Below are 14,114 nucleotides of genomic sequence, written 5' to 3'. Positions count from 1 at the left end.
AGGCGAGTTTAGTCCTTATTCAACTGAGTTGTCGTTGTGTAGAATAAACTCAGTCACCCATGCTTCGATGCGATCGACATTTTGTTCCATATTATCAACGGTTTCGCTTAGCATTTCTATCACTATGTCCGCTTCATACGACTCGCGAGCTTCATCTGCAACCACTTGCATGATCTCGCATTCGACATTGTCTTGAATCTTTTTATCTGAATATCCTCTAAAATTGTAATAGTATCAGCACAATCCATGCAAAATTCAAGATACTAGCCATCAGAATCAAAGATCCTCACCTGCTTTGGAGCCGATCGTACAATGTAGTGTTGTTGCATGTAAGGACAACAACCAGATCAAACCATCTTTCAGGAAAGAAATCGCATCCATGATGATCAACAACAACTCCACCTTGAGCCATGATCTCCTCTAATTCATCAACAACCTATTTCAACAATAAGTTGTATTTGAAAATCAAAATCAAAGTAATTGGCAGTTGCTCAAGCGATTTTAAAACACATTCATACCATGAGACTATAATTACCTTGTCTTCGTTGATCATAAACGATTGGTATGTGTCGTCAAATCCATCATGCAACTGCTTCTCCTTTACCAATTTTCCCACTTCCAAGTGATGTAGCCCAGTGGCTATGGCAACCAACTCACTTGTCGTTGTTTTTCCTGTTCCTGGAGTGCCAGTGATCAAAATATTAGGACGAGAGCGAACAGGTTTTTCTATTTTGTCTCGAGTGTCGTCTTCATGGCTGGAATCGCTTTGCATTTCAATGACTTTGCGATTGTAAAATGAATTGCAGATTCTTCGAGCCACTTTAGCCTGAGGGTGTTGTTTTTACTGTATTTTGTAGCTGATTTGGTATATCGTGAATTGTCAAACACCATTGGCCAGCTTCAAGTTTTAGCTGCATGCATATGCCAAGAACAACCCTTTACTGTCGTCTGGTAACAGCAACTTCTCTCATTATACTATTTCTTATAGGTTTGTTCCTGTCTTCAACTAGCTACATATGGAGCTCAACTGAATGGTCGCCTGCAGCCATCCGCGAATCAGATGTATGCTGGAACTGCACTGCTGAACCTAACCCTGTGATCCCCCGTATCATCCATCAAACATGGAAGAACGAGAGCATTCCAAAGAAATGGCACAAGGCTCATGGCGCATGCAAGTACTGGCACAAGCGTACCAACTGGACTCACTACTTTTGGACCGATCACGACACTCGCGAGTTTCTTCGAATTCTCTATCCTGACTTCCTTCCAACTTATGATGGCTATAAATATCCTATCCAGCGTGTAGACGCGGTACGCTATTTCATCTTGTATGAATATGGAGGCATTTACATGGATCTGGATATCGGATGCATGAAATCCCTCGACCCATTGTTGAGATATCCTGCCATTATCCCAAAAACTACTCCCATCGGTTTCTCTAATGATTTTATGGCTTCTCGACCTAAACACCCTTTATTCAAAAGACTAGTCGATGAACTACCAAAATCAAATCATAACTGGTTTCTTCCCTATGCAACAGTGTTTTTCTCCACCGGTCCCATGTTTTTAAACATCAATGTAAAAGACTTTCTGCACAAAGATCCAGTTCAGCCGCAAAAGATTGAATATGACTACCGCGAAGCAAAAGACAGCCAAAACCAAACCTATATCAAGCGTCTGCCAAAAGTAGTAGACTTGGACTCGGTGTATGTATTGGAGCCACTCTTGTATAGCGGCGGCATGCCACGTGCTTTCTTTATGCATTTTGAAGGAAATAGCTGGCATAGTAGCGATGCATCATATATCCTGTATTTCTGGAGTTCAATCAAACCGCCTTGGTCAAGTCTTTTCATGTTTAAATTGGTCCTTTTGTGCTGCATACCAGCTGGGATATATGCGTCGTTCAAGTACCATCGGAAAAAGTCGATGAATGGGCGAAAGACACGTAGAATGGATTAGTTGAACCATGAAGTGTGTAGATCAAGACTTTTTTTGAAATATATATATGCTGACCGCTTTAAAATCCACTATTAGTTTATTGTAAAATACTACACCACTTTTACACAGCTCCTTCAATTTAATGAGTTGTGTAATTTAGATGCTGAATGCCATGGAATAAATAATGGATTCATTGCAGTCTATTATATATTTACAATGCATTAGACATTCAAATGCTTTGGTTTCCAGCAAAATTACATGTCAAACCTTGCCCAGAAAAAACACATTGAAAATGTCAGCCACGTCGTTAAAGCAGCTGCAGCGCAAGCGTAAGTGTTTGGATAGATTCAAATTGGTCAAATAATATCATCTACATAACCTATTATTCCAGTGCATTCCATACGTTGAAAAGTTGGAAATATACATGAGTTGCAGTCTAGCAGGACTATTGGTTGAGCTTTTCTAGATTTGATACATGTTCATCGTACCAGCTAGTATTAAACGTGTCGCTAAGATTAAACATTATGCTTGGATTTTTTATAATGGTATTAACAAATAGGTGTGTTGGAGGATATGGTCAAAGCGGTTCAACCAGCCAGTAAATGGAAACTTTTGGTAGTCGATGGACCTGCATCTAAACTTTTGAATGCCATTTGCAAAAGCCACGAGATTCTCGAGGAAAACGTTACAAGTATGTAGGCTCCAGCTGTACTAATCCAGTGCCATTCAATTGCATGAGTTGGATCCGTTATTTTATTTGTGCATGTCCATGCTAAAGTGAATTAATGTTGGATATCGTCGATGCAATGTACTTTTCATGTTGATGTGTAGTCATTGAAGAAATGTTTCATAAACGCCAGGCTTTTCCCACATATGAGGCTATTTATTTTATTACTCCAAACGAGCGGTCTGTAGATAGATTTATTTCCGACTTTAATCAAGAAAAACCGCTTTATCTGGCTGCTCATATTTATTTTATTGCATGTGAGTTGAAATTACAGCGACGTAGTCATATTAGTGTTGCTAGAATACTGAATCCAAGTTTTAAACATGACTTATTGAAATGTTATTTTCATACTAGCACTGGATGATTTTCTATTTGATAAAATCAAAAAATCTGGAGTTTCAAAATACATCAAGACGCTCAGAGAAATGAATATTGATTTTTTAGGTAATATAAATATGCTGTTCAAACTCAATGTAAAAACCATCATTATAAAATATTGCTGGCTACAGTGTGTCATGCCGTAGTGCTAAAATGGATTGTTTTTAGGCGTCGAACCGCATACTTTTTCAGTAGACCTACCTTTGGCACCCTTTTCGCTTTTTAATCCATTGAATTCTGCTGTTCAAACCGCAGATCTTCAAAGAGCCGCCAAAAGAGTAAACCGATATGCTGTTTTTCCCTTATATCAATGCTCACCACTGATTCATATAACGCTGCTAACCTTGAAACTCACAATCCAACTATTAGATTATCTCAATGCTCATCACAATTGGCGAATGCCCTTTTATTCGATACTACGATCCAACAGGTTCTGGAAATGGCGTATCGGCAAAACTCGCGCTACTTGTTCAACACGAGCTTGATGAGATATGCAAAGTAGACAAGGATTTTCCACCTCCAAGTGAATACAAACGAGCCATTTTGATTATTGTTGATCGCTCGTTTGACATGATGTCGCCGCTTCTGCATGAGTTCACGTATCAAGCCATGATGACTGATTTACTCATTAACGAGTCTGGAAGGTTCGGCACTGCGTTTTATATGAGCTGACAACTGATTATGCTTAAATTTATATATTTCTGTCTACTCTAGTGCTCCAAGCTACAACAATCTTGACGAAAGCGATGCTATTTGGGTACACATACACACATTTTTGGTAACCAAAGTATGAGTACACACCCCACGGTGCTAACACTACACATATACTATTTTATTGGTTTAATTCAGACACTGATCAAACACTGGCACTTTGCGGAAGCTGTGGAATATATTCGAACTTCATTTACAAAGTTTTTGTCGGAAAACAAAGCTGCGGCCAATGCAATTGGCGCTGACAGCAAGTATGCTTTAATTATGACATGATATGGTTTTGATACATATAATAGTGCTATTTTATTGAAATGATCACAAACTCATCACAGGCTTTGGATTTTCTTAGACCAATTGGGATTGATAGCTTAAAACAGATGAAGGACACGCTAAGTTCGCTTCCCCAATTCCAAGAAATGAAAGCAAAGGTATTTGCTAAATGGAAACGGGATGTTTATTCGCTTATTCTCATCACTTTGTTATTTTGTGTAGTTTGCAGTTCACATCAATATTTGCCAAGAGTGTAAATCATTGTTTGAGAAACGTCGATTGGATTTGGCTGCAAGTGTTGAGCAGGTAATATTCATTGTTTAGAAATATGCCGCGATCGTGCATTCCGTGGGTTTTAACCGGAATTACGAAATGATGCAGGATCTAGCAACGGGTGAAACGTCTGACGGTAAACCGCCAAAAAATGCCATGCTGAATCTAGTCCCTGTTCTAGACAACAAAAGCTCAGCGTATGTATTTGGCTGTTTGATTTAAAGAATCATAGTATTATCGGGAGTATCTGTTTGATCATGACCTTATTTACACTCAATATGACACATATTTTAGACCATATGATAAACTCAGAGCACTTATTATTTACATTATCGCCATGGATGGTATTGAAGATGTGGAGCGACGTCGATTGTTGGAAACAGCTAAACTATCCGTTGAAGACTCGCAAGCAATCACCAATCTATCCTACTTTAACATTCAACTGAGCCCAGGTCAGCTTTCTCCATCGAAAATGAAATCTAAAGACAAGGTGCTTTATATGCATGTGTAGTATATTACTGAATGGATGTACTGGCATGTTAACATGCTTAAACTCGGATTAAAAATTAGGGTCGATATAGCTATTGGGGAAGTCATAAACTAGACAAGAAACGTAAAAAAAACAAGGCCGGAGATGATATGCCATACGATCTCAGCAGATACACTCCATTAATTAAGCGGGTTATTGAGGTACAATCACGAATTTCCAAAATTTAAAGCATACTAATTTTGTCAATCATAAAGTATTCCAATGTCCAAGTATTAACTCGGATTATTACTATGCAATCGGTATATTAGGATCAAATTACAAACTCGGTCCCCAAGGATATATTTCCTTGGGTAACAGAGCCAGGATTAGATCAACTTGGAATTGTAAATGAGGCACCCAAAATGTTTAGATTCACATCCAATGGTCTGGTAGCGCCAGACCCAAATTATCCACACTCCCTGCGTACTACTCGCACAACGTGGGTAAATCGTAAACCAGCACCAAACAAGCGCAATGCAACAGGTGGAGATTCACTCAACTCTGGCAACGACAAAAACAGACACTCGGACGGATCAGACAAGTCTGATCTGAGACGCAATGGTCCCCGCATCATTCTTTTTTCACTTGGCGGACTGACCTATTCGGAGCTTCGTAGTGCGCATGAAATTACAAGAGACTCACTTCGAGAGGTGTTTCTTGGATCTACATATTTATATAATCCTGCTCAGTTTGTAGATATTTTGAAATCACTACATCTGTCAGATCCAAGCAAGTCTAATTTGTCTGCACTTTATGGCGCAAAGACTACTGTTACTGATGATGTTTCCTCACCCAAGGCTGATGCACCATCAAAGGAAAAGGAAAAGAAGGGCATCTTTTCATCCAAAAAGCGATAGATGTTTATATTAAGCCATTATAAATTGGTTTAGTTGCAGAATCGGACTAATAAATTCGAGCATCTTGAACTACTTTTTGAAATGCCGTGACTACGTTTATCGACTCTGAATTGCTTGATCATATTGCCAGAAATACACAAAACCGATACGGCCGTATTCGCGTAAAATTGAACATATTTATCCTCAGTCACTGCCTCCTTTTGCTTTGAAATAAACAGTGGCTAAATATCCGTCGTCTTGCTATTGGACATTGGCCGAACTGCTTTAAAATAAACATAGCGGCCATCATATGATACAAATTAAACTATGGCTTCGAATCTGCTTTTTCATCTCTTGACCTGGCTATACATTGTATGATTAGCAGGTTTGAAGTCAGATGCAACATTGCTATTCAAATATTTGGTTCAATTGTTTTGATATTTTAGCGTTCCATTTTACACGAGTACGGCCGAGAATAGAATCTATTTCAACCACTCGATTTTAATTTGTCAGATCATGTGGGAATATAAAGTGAGAAAATTTTATATTGATGCTTTCAATCTGTTGTCCTTGAACGTTAGTTCACAATTGTACCTTGGTGAAGGAAGTGCTTGACCATATAGAGTGGTCTTGCTTAGTAGTATATACAGGACACACAATGATACCAGTTTTTATGAGAAATTCTTTCCGACATTTAATGCATTTGATTTCTAATTAGATTCTGATTAGATTTTAAAAGTTAAATTAGAAACAAAATTGCGTTGAATGTTGGAAAGAATTTCTCCTAAAATTTGATATAAAATTATTAACTTTTGACCATTTTAGTAGAGAATTTTGCCTAAAAACTGACATCATCAGTATTGAGTTGTGAACATATGACAACATTTCAGTGGTTGTTATATTGAAAAGTTTGTTACAGCAAGTAAAAGAAGGTGAAGGAATGAACCAGTGTATGAATTGTTATTTACTAAGCAAGAGAGCAGGTTTATTAAGCAAGAGTTGGAAAGGACAGAAGAAAAGCCATGTTTAAACCCCAGTCTATAATCATTATTAAAGGTTCTTGATTATTGTAAATCCTCAGAGTTGGTTATATTCAGTCTAACCTCATGCATTACATACAACGATCTCACACAAGTCATTCAACTTGATGTCTCATCACTCTAAATCCCATGACAAAGATCACACATTCCTAATGTCTAACATTCTATATATACTACTTTTTTAAAAAAATTGTATTTTATTTCTAGTCTACTTTTATTTGATTTACATACTACCATTGCTTGGCTTGACAACTTAGCTGCTACCATTATTGAATCACTTGCTGGTATTTCCAAACCTTGGTATTCATTAGAAGGTCTTGCATAATAGTCCATTCAAATACTATCATTTTTGGAAGAGCTACATTGACAGTCTACTCAGTTGTCACATAACTGAATCAAGTTTCTTGGAGTTCAATCACTGCAATATGCCCAACCGTCGAAAGAAACTGCCAATACAACCTCTTCAAAATTTAACCACTTCATCAGCTGGTTTTTCATCCGGCGAGGTAGCTACTTTTTCAGAAGCACATGTGCTGGCTGAATCTGATACTGGACATGGTCGTGAATTTCCCAACACTTTGGTGGGCAGTATCTCTAGTAAACGACCAGCTACAGACTCTTACAGTGCTGAATCGACAAGTGTTGAGCCCGAATGTTCTAGAGATGCGAGATTTTCAGATTCTACTTTGGCATCCTCTTCGCCACATGCATTCAAATATCCGAGATTAACTACAGCTGGACGTGCTAGACATTCAGTCGATATTGCCACTGCATCTCGGGGTGAAAGTAGTCATGATGACTGCACTCGTCGTACAAATATCCAACCCTTTTCATTAGGATCATCTAGTTCAAATAATATCACCACGTCCGCTCCAATAACAACTGCAGCACTTGTTTCATTGGATTCGAGCCAGAAAGACTGCATTGCTTCCCGTTCGTCACAATCTAATCTGCTGTCTACACCCGTTAGCGAGTCGCGTCCGGCACTTGAACGCATTGTAGATTCACCAACTGTAAGAAACCAAGCTCGATATCATCTTCGAATTCCAACAGATTCAATCAGTTCTCCCGATACACCACCACAAATAGGTCGTGGGACGCGCCCATTAAGTGGTAGATCAACCCCTTTATTTCAAGAAAACAGGACAACTCGCCCAAATGTCTTTCGGGCTTCGGCAAGTGGAAGAGGTTTACGCACTGGGGTCTTGACAAGCGAAAGACCAACTACAAGCGATACCAATCATAGCCGTAATATGCCACGCAACTCATCTACTAGCGATTCATATCGTATCAGCACTCCACGAACGCGTGGTACAAGCAGATCAGTATCCACACATCCATCCTTGAGAGCTTCTACCTCTAGGTCTCCCATATCGATTGATCTAACACTTGGTTCTCCAACAACGTCTACACATCCATCCATTGATGCAGATGAAGAGTTTGCTAGAAGATTACAAGAGGAAGAATACAATGCGATCCAGTCCATAAATATACAACACATTCACCGACACATGATGGGTTTAGTTTCAGATGATAGAGAAGCTATATTGGGTGAAGAAGCACCATACCAAGCAAGTACAGAAGAAAGCGAAGTCAATAGTGACGAAGAGGATGAAGGCACCATGCATGAATTTTTGGAAAGAGCGCACCATGGTTACTATCACTGGAATGATGAGGATGAACATGACGAGGATGAGGATGAAGAGCATGGTGATGAGATTGAGTATGCTGATAGTGATGCGCTTGAAACTTCAGTGTTTGGTTATGGCAGGTATCATCACACACCTACACGACATCATCCAATCAATCCTGTTCAGTCAGCTAGCTTTAGACGTGGTGATGCAACACGGAATACATGGCGAGTTACGCCTAGTTGGATGGCCAATTTTGGGTAACTTGCATTTACTAAACTACCTGTTTGTCTCAGTATATAACTGCTTTTGATTGATGCAATACTAACACTATACACGTATCACTCTTGATCTGTATGTTTTAGATTGGGTTTGGCATCATCTCCTCGAAACTATTTGAGAGATGATGAATTGGATGTTTCGTACGAGGGACTATTGGCACTGAGTTCACGTATTGGAGAAGTAGTTCAAAAAGGAACACCTACGGAAATCATCATGTCAATACCAAGTCACCTCTACCATGTTTCCAAACACCTTCCAAGTGGTGGAGATATACCCAAATGCGCTATTTGTTTGGAGGATTATATTGAAGGGGATGTTATCAAATGCTTACCTGGATGTAATCATGAATTACATGGTAGTTGCGTATCTAACTGGCTTTTACAAAGTAAACAGTGTCCCATGTGAGTTGTTGGATATTCATATCTGGTATGTGTAAAGTTGTATACCGACATTAATACTTTTTGTATCTATAGCTGCCGATTCGACATCACAAAATCTCAATAATAAACTGAAATGACCGCCGTTTGATTGTATTAGAAATCCCATTCATTTGAGACGGTTGATGGATTCAAAACTCAAAATAACGTGTTTGATTTATTTATCGTTTAGAATCTTTAATGCAGGTTAACCCATTTTCACTACTCATGGTTAATACTTGAACCAAACGATATCGCCGGTATCTTCGACAAACCGACACAACTTCTGTGATCGATACACAGCTTCAAAGATGTTGGTATTGTCGTACAGATAGTATTCTCCAACAACCTTTTTTAAAGCCTCTGTGGCTTCTTGAGCATGATAATGCGGCATGGTAGAAAAGAGATGGTGAGCAACGTGGGTATCGGCGATGTGATGGTGAAAGTAGTTCAAGATACCGTAGTCACGGTCGACAGTGGAAAGTGCACCGCGAAGAAAGTCCCATTCGTTGTTGCGGAAATGAGGAACAAGTGGATCTGTATGCTGAAGAAATGTGATCATCACAAGCCAAAAGTTGACAAAGATGTATGGAACAACGTAGTAGAAGATTACGTTCATTGAGCCGTAGATATGACCGAGGTAGACGAGGCCAGCAATTGCTGTTATCACGCCAGCACAAGACATGATAATGTGGTCAAACTGTTTTGGCTCAAACATTTTGGCAGCAGGATTAAAATGAGATGCCCAGCCCGAGTAACGCTGACCAGAAACATTAGCCAGGATGTATGAAGGCCATCCGAAAAACAGCATGCGGAAAATCTCGAAAAGAAGAAAGATTGGAGCCATTTCGGAAAGAGGATGATCATCGTCGTCGTCATGGCTGTAAGCTTTTTCAAAATCAGCGTCGCTCATTGAATCTTCTATTTCGCTGCGTAGAGTAGGAACGAAGACCTGATCTTTGGTCATGTGGCCTGTAGCTTTATGATGCTTGGAGTGAGTGTATTTCCACGAAAAATAGGGGACAAGTAAAGCAGAGTGGATAATAAACCCAGTGATGTTATTGATAGTAGTGCTAGGAGAAAATGCACCGTGACCACATTCTAAAATAACGGGCAATACCGTTAGTTTCCAATACAATGAATAGCCAGCTGACATGAGGTGCGATCAAGCCAATCGATCATAACAATCACGACTGGTCAAGAATGATGCTTACCGTGAGCAATGACCCATAAACCAGTGCAGACAATGCCCTGACACCACCAGTAAGCAGGCCATGCGGCAAGTTGGTACCATAACGGCAGTCGCGGAATAAACGTAGCAACATAGAACAAGATGGATGCAAGTACGCCGTCATGAATGATGTAAGAAAAAGAACGCAAAGTGTTGCGTTCAAAACAGTGAGCTGGAATGGCATCTCGCACTTGCTTCAAAGTGAATGGGGGCGGTTTCCAAGACTCGGCAGCCTTTTTATCAGCTAGACGACCAGGCAAAGAACAATTCGTTTTTTTAATAGTGGATCGTTCATTTTTAGTTAGTTGCTTGGCACAACCGACGGTTGTGTTGGCAGATGTACGCTGAATCACAGTCATTATTTGATGTTGACGTTAATAAGTGGTAACAGTGTTGAATATGTTCTGGTATTCATTGATCACAAGATAGGATTAAAGTCGAGAGGTTTCCAGAGATTCAAATAAAAGAATATGTTCATTAGTTACAGATTGATAGTAATTATAAAATACTGGAAAGTACTTTGAAAATGCAGTGCCCATCCGACTTTTACAATGGATTAAATATTTCAACCACAGTAGTGGAGACTGTATATTAAACATTCAAACAATTCCAATAAATACTAAACTATTTGATTTTAGAAACTCACCCCAAACCAGTCCGACTGCCTACAACCGAATCAAACTGGATAGAATCAAATAGTAGAAATAAGTTATTTTATGTTTATTCAACTTGACAAGAGTTACACAACTGAGGGTATCTGCGGTCATTTGGATTTCACCGCACACTTTGAAATTCATGTTATCAAGCAGATTCTACTCAAAACTCCACTACAGAACAAGACTGCATTATTTAAACATGCGTTTAGTTTCAGCTTTGAATGACGTAGATACGCATGACATTACCAACTAAAAAGACTTGGATTGAATCATGTTTACTGTATGAGTTAGTGACTAGGAAACAGAAGAAAAAACTTGCCGCCACATTGGAATAAAAGTTGCTCTTGCAATCCTCAATACTCGTTTTAAACTGTGCTTAGTAATTTACACCAGTTTTGTATTTGTTGGGATTGTTGTGTGCGGTCTACAGTAATACACTTGAAAATCATCACTAAACTGCTGTATTGTCCTACTCATGAACATAGTGGTGGTATCTGGATACTCGAGTATGCATTTCGACTTTACAATTGTGTCCATTTTTATTTCATATTTTTACCAAAAACAGTTGTATGCAATTAAAAACAAGCTGGAAGATTCCTAGTTTAAACATCAGATTCTTCCTAGTATAAAACACTCGAGGCAGTTCATTGGGCTTACTTTCAACCATCTCTTGATGCACTCGTTCAATAATGTACGAGCTGTTGAAAAAAACACAAACACCGCTACTCCAACATAGAAAATACTGCATTATGGCTATCCGCCTGTCCAAAACCACAGCCACCATCAATACTGTTGGAAATATCATTACCACTACAATCAACATCAAAGCAAACATCCATAAATCTGTTCCATTCACCGACACCATCATCTATGAATGGCAGAATTAGTTCATCTTGGCAAAAGAGTGCTTCTATTGGATCTGGAGTGACATGTTTGTCATCATTCGAGGCAGAAAGAATAGAAAAAATGTCATCCGCCGGTGTATAAACTGTCTTTTGAGGCATACCAAGCAGTGGAAACATATCGTTCATGGTGAGATTATGATCTAGCATGCCAAGTGTCGTTGGATTCGTTTCAAACTCGGTTTGTGTTGGTGAAGGTATCCAGCGTTGCGGAAAAAGCACCGATTGCTGAGACTGAGCCAAACTTGATGATGGCAACTGAGCGGACAATATTGGATGATGGATATTCAATGCGGCTGTATTTACAAAACTATCCATTCCACCACTCGCTTGTAATGGCAGACTTGTGCTGACAAAATTAAAATGTGGATCAGATGAAATTAATACAGTTGTATCAATTCCATACGACATTCCAAGAATGTTGTCGGAAAGACCCGAAGCATGACAATCAAGCTTTTCTGGAATAGAAAGGTGTTGGTTTAAAAAAAGATTCGACTCCAAACTATTCATGCTAGATTTTAACGTAGGCGATTCAATCATCCGACCATCCATGTTGAACGGATATGCTGAAGAATCTACATGTGTGTTTACAACCATGGGAGGATTGGCACTCACTAGTGGAAGATTGTGATAAATTGGGTTTATCGCATACTGTTTGTAGCTGTGTTCAGTGGAAGATTGTGTTGGCATGCTATGCTGAGTTGTCCTACTTTCAAATATATCTTGAAACGCATAAGGTGACCATAAAGCAGGGCTTGTGATATCTCTCTGATTTTTAGATATAATGGGAGTCTCGTCTTTGTTTGAAATTGAAGTTTTGGGACCATGTCTAAAGTATCCTCGTCGAGCAACTAAACTATGCGATCCGCTATTGTCCACAGTCTCACATCCATCATTGTATTTGTACGGCTGATTGCGATAACGAGTTCTTGATGTGAACGACTTGTTTGATTGAACCGACCCACGCTCAGCATAAGCTATTTTTGAACCGATTCTGCCATGCTCGTCTTCAAAATCATCATTGTCAAGCATATCTGTCGATTTTGATCTCTTTGCACTATATGTCTGCGTTAGTGTGATTTTTGTAGGATCCGGTGATAGACAAGCCAATTCAGGAACATCGCGGGGAGTTTCCATGCCTCCAAATATGAGATCTGCTTGAGTGTAATATGCAATCATGTGATAAATTTCTCTGGATCATGAAAAGTATATAATATAGATGTCATGGATGTTGAAAACTAGTTAGACAGCATTCTGATTGTCAAGTAAAGCAAAATATCAATTAGACTGTCAGTTACCCATTCATATGAACAGCTATTGTTTTTTTAATTAGTCCACTTTCTCGAACAATATATGTCCCCTAAATATAAGATCGAGTTGACGCAACCCACATTTAAGCAACTTAATACAGCAAACATTCCAAGCAACATATCAGCACATACTTTACTTCCAACGGTAGCTGATTTGCCATCCAGATCGATTATTCTACGATCCTGTTTATCATACTTTTGATTACGTGGCTTGGGAATTTTCACATCAAGTTCACGATAGACAAGAAAATGTCCAAGAATCCGACTGGGTCCCCAAAGTCTTCCATCCGTCCTATTATATATTTCATGCAATTCTAGCCCATTTAATCGATCCAACATATGCTTGACTCGCTTGTGATGCATCATTCAGTCGCATATTCCCATTAAACCTACCATCTTTTGATGCCCGTGTCGCGCTGACAAAATACATAACAGCTACCATGAGAAATCTCATTTTTTTGTTTATCGTCCAATCGGTTCTGCACACAATTGATAATCCCTATTCTACATGCCTCAAACAGCAGCAATGCATCATGGGTCGTTTCAACAAACCCTAGCACATCACAACAGTATTATAGATTAAATATTCGAGCTGGACACATTCATTAATATATTTTATGTTGCTTACCGTTGAATGTTTCCATATGATAATATGCTAGGATACCGCAAGAAATGGTTTCAAGTTCAACTTGCAAATTTACTGGAAACCGTTGATTTACAAAACCGTTGATTTAAATCAGTTATCTCCAAAGTATGACTGATTGTAAAAATGCAACTATGCAGGAAATTAGAGTGAAGATTCCACAAAATGAAATTACAATCGTTAACTTTGAGATATGAGTGTAGATAGATAGTATTCAAAGTAGACCAAAAATTGACGACTACAAAGGACAGTAAAAGGTTGAAAGAAAAATAATGGGGTTTTGTTATTGACTTGATCTTTGCAATTAGTCTTTGATGTGTGAGACCTATTAGCCTTGAATC

The 14,114-nt window shown here is 38.9% G+C and overlaps 5 protein-coding genes across 5 annotated transcripts; 2 read left to right on the top strand and 3 right to left on the bottom strand.

Moving 5' to 3' along the window:
- Positions 1–15: 15 nt before the first annotated feature.
- On the bottom strand, positions 16–772 carry BATDEDRAFT_30752 (nucleoside-triphosphatase; the record flags this gene model as incomplete). The annotated part of the gene is made up of 3 exons (XM_006681904.1): positions 16–217; positions 291–436; positions 536–772. 3 exons carry the CDS (start codon positions 770–772, stop codon positions 16–18), a joined length of 585 nt encoding a protein of 194 aa, XP_006681967.1.
- Positions 773–900: 128 nt separating this feature from the next.
- Positions 901–2,019, top strand: BATDEDRAFT_37448 (uncharacterized protein). Its single transcript, XM_006681957.1, has one exon. The coding sequence runs from the start codon at positions 916–918 to the stop codon at positions 1,957–1,959; it is 1,044 nt and encodes a 347-aa protein (XP_006682020.1). The 5' UTR covers positions 901–915; the 3' UTR covers positions 1,960–2,019.
- A 5,108-nt stretch (positions 2,020–7,127) lies between these two features.
- On the top strand, positions 7,128–9,020 carry BATDEDRAFT_27725 (uncharacterized protein; the record flags this gene model as incomplete). The annotated part of the gene is made up of 2 exons (XM_006681885.1): positions 7,128–8,473; positions 8,699–9,020. 2 exons carry the CDS (start codon positions 7,128–7,130, stop codon positions 9,018–9,020), a joined length of 1,668 nt encoding a protein of 555 aa, XP_006681948.1.
- Positions 9,021–9,184: 164 nt separating this feature from the next.
- BATDEDRAFT_20808 (uncharacterized protein) lies at positions 9,185–10,934 on the bottom strand. The gene is made up of 3 exons (XM_006681833.1): positions 10,909–10,934; positions 10,246–10,666; positions 9,185–10,132 (listed from the first exon to the last, which is right to left on the bottom strand). The coding sequence occupies exons 2-3, from the start codon at positions 10,619–10,621 to the stop codon at positions 9,264–9,266; spliced, it is 1,245 nt and encodes a 414-aa protein (XP_006681896.1). The 5' UTR covers positions 10,622–10,666; positions 10,909–10,934; the 3' UTR covers positions 9,185–9,263.
- Positions 10,935–11,640: 706 nt separating this feature from the next.
- On the bottom strand, positions 11,641–13,774 carry BATDEDRAFT_27723 (uncharacterized protein; the record flags this gene model as incomplete). Its single annotated transcript, XM_006681884.1, has 5 exons — positions 11,641–13,012; positions 13,119–13,180; positions 13,263–13,422; positions 13,524–13,683; positions 13,759–13,774. The coding sequence occupies 5 exons, from the start codon at positions 13,772–13,774 to the stop codon at positions 11,641–11,643; spliced, it is 1,770 nt and encodes a 589-aa protein (XP_006681947.1).
- Positions 13,775–14,114: the final 340 nt, after the last annotated feature.

The sequence above is a fragment of the Batrachochytrium dendrobatidis genome, assembly GCF_000203795.2.
Source record: "Batrachochytrium dendrobatidis JAM81 unplaced genomic scaffold BATDEscaffold_14, whole genome shotgun sequence".
Taxonomy (NCBI): Eukaryota; Fungi; Chytridiomycota; class Chytridiomycetes; order Rhizophydiales; genus Batrachochytrium; species Batrachochytrium dendrobatidis.
This window is presented reverse-complemented; position numbering and strand designations above follow the sequence as displayed.

What these genes read in the sequence shown, in the direction of transcription:
- BATDEDRAFT_37448 (XM_006681957.1), top strand. Translation starts at nt 916, where the DNA reads ATGCATATGCCAAGAACAACCCTTTACTGTCGTCTGGTAACAGCAACT.
- BATDEDRAFT_20808 (XM_006681833.1), bottom strand. Translation starts at nt 10,621, where the DNA reads ATGACTGTGATTCAGCGTACATCTGCCAACACAACCGTCGGTTGTGCC. An exon ending in TTTATGGGTCATTGCTCACG is followed by an intron (nt 10,133 to 10,245) that starts GTAAGCATCATT and finishes CCGTTATTTTAG; the next exon opens with AATGTGGTCACGGTGCATTT.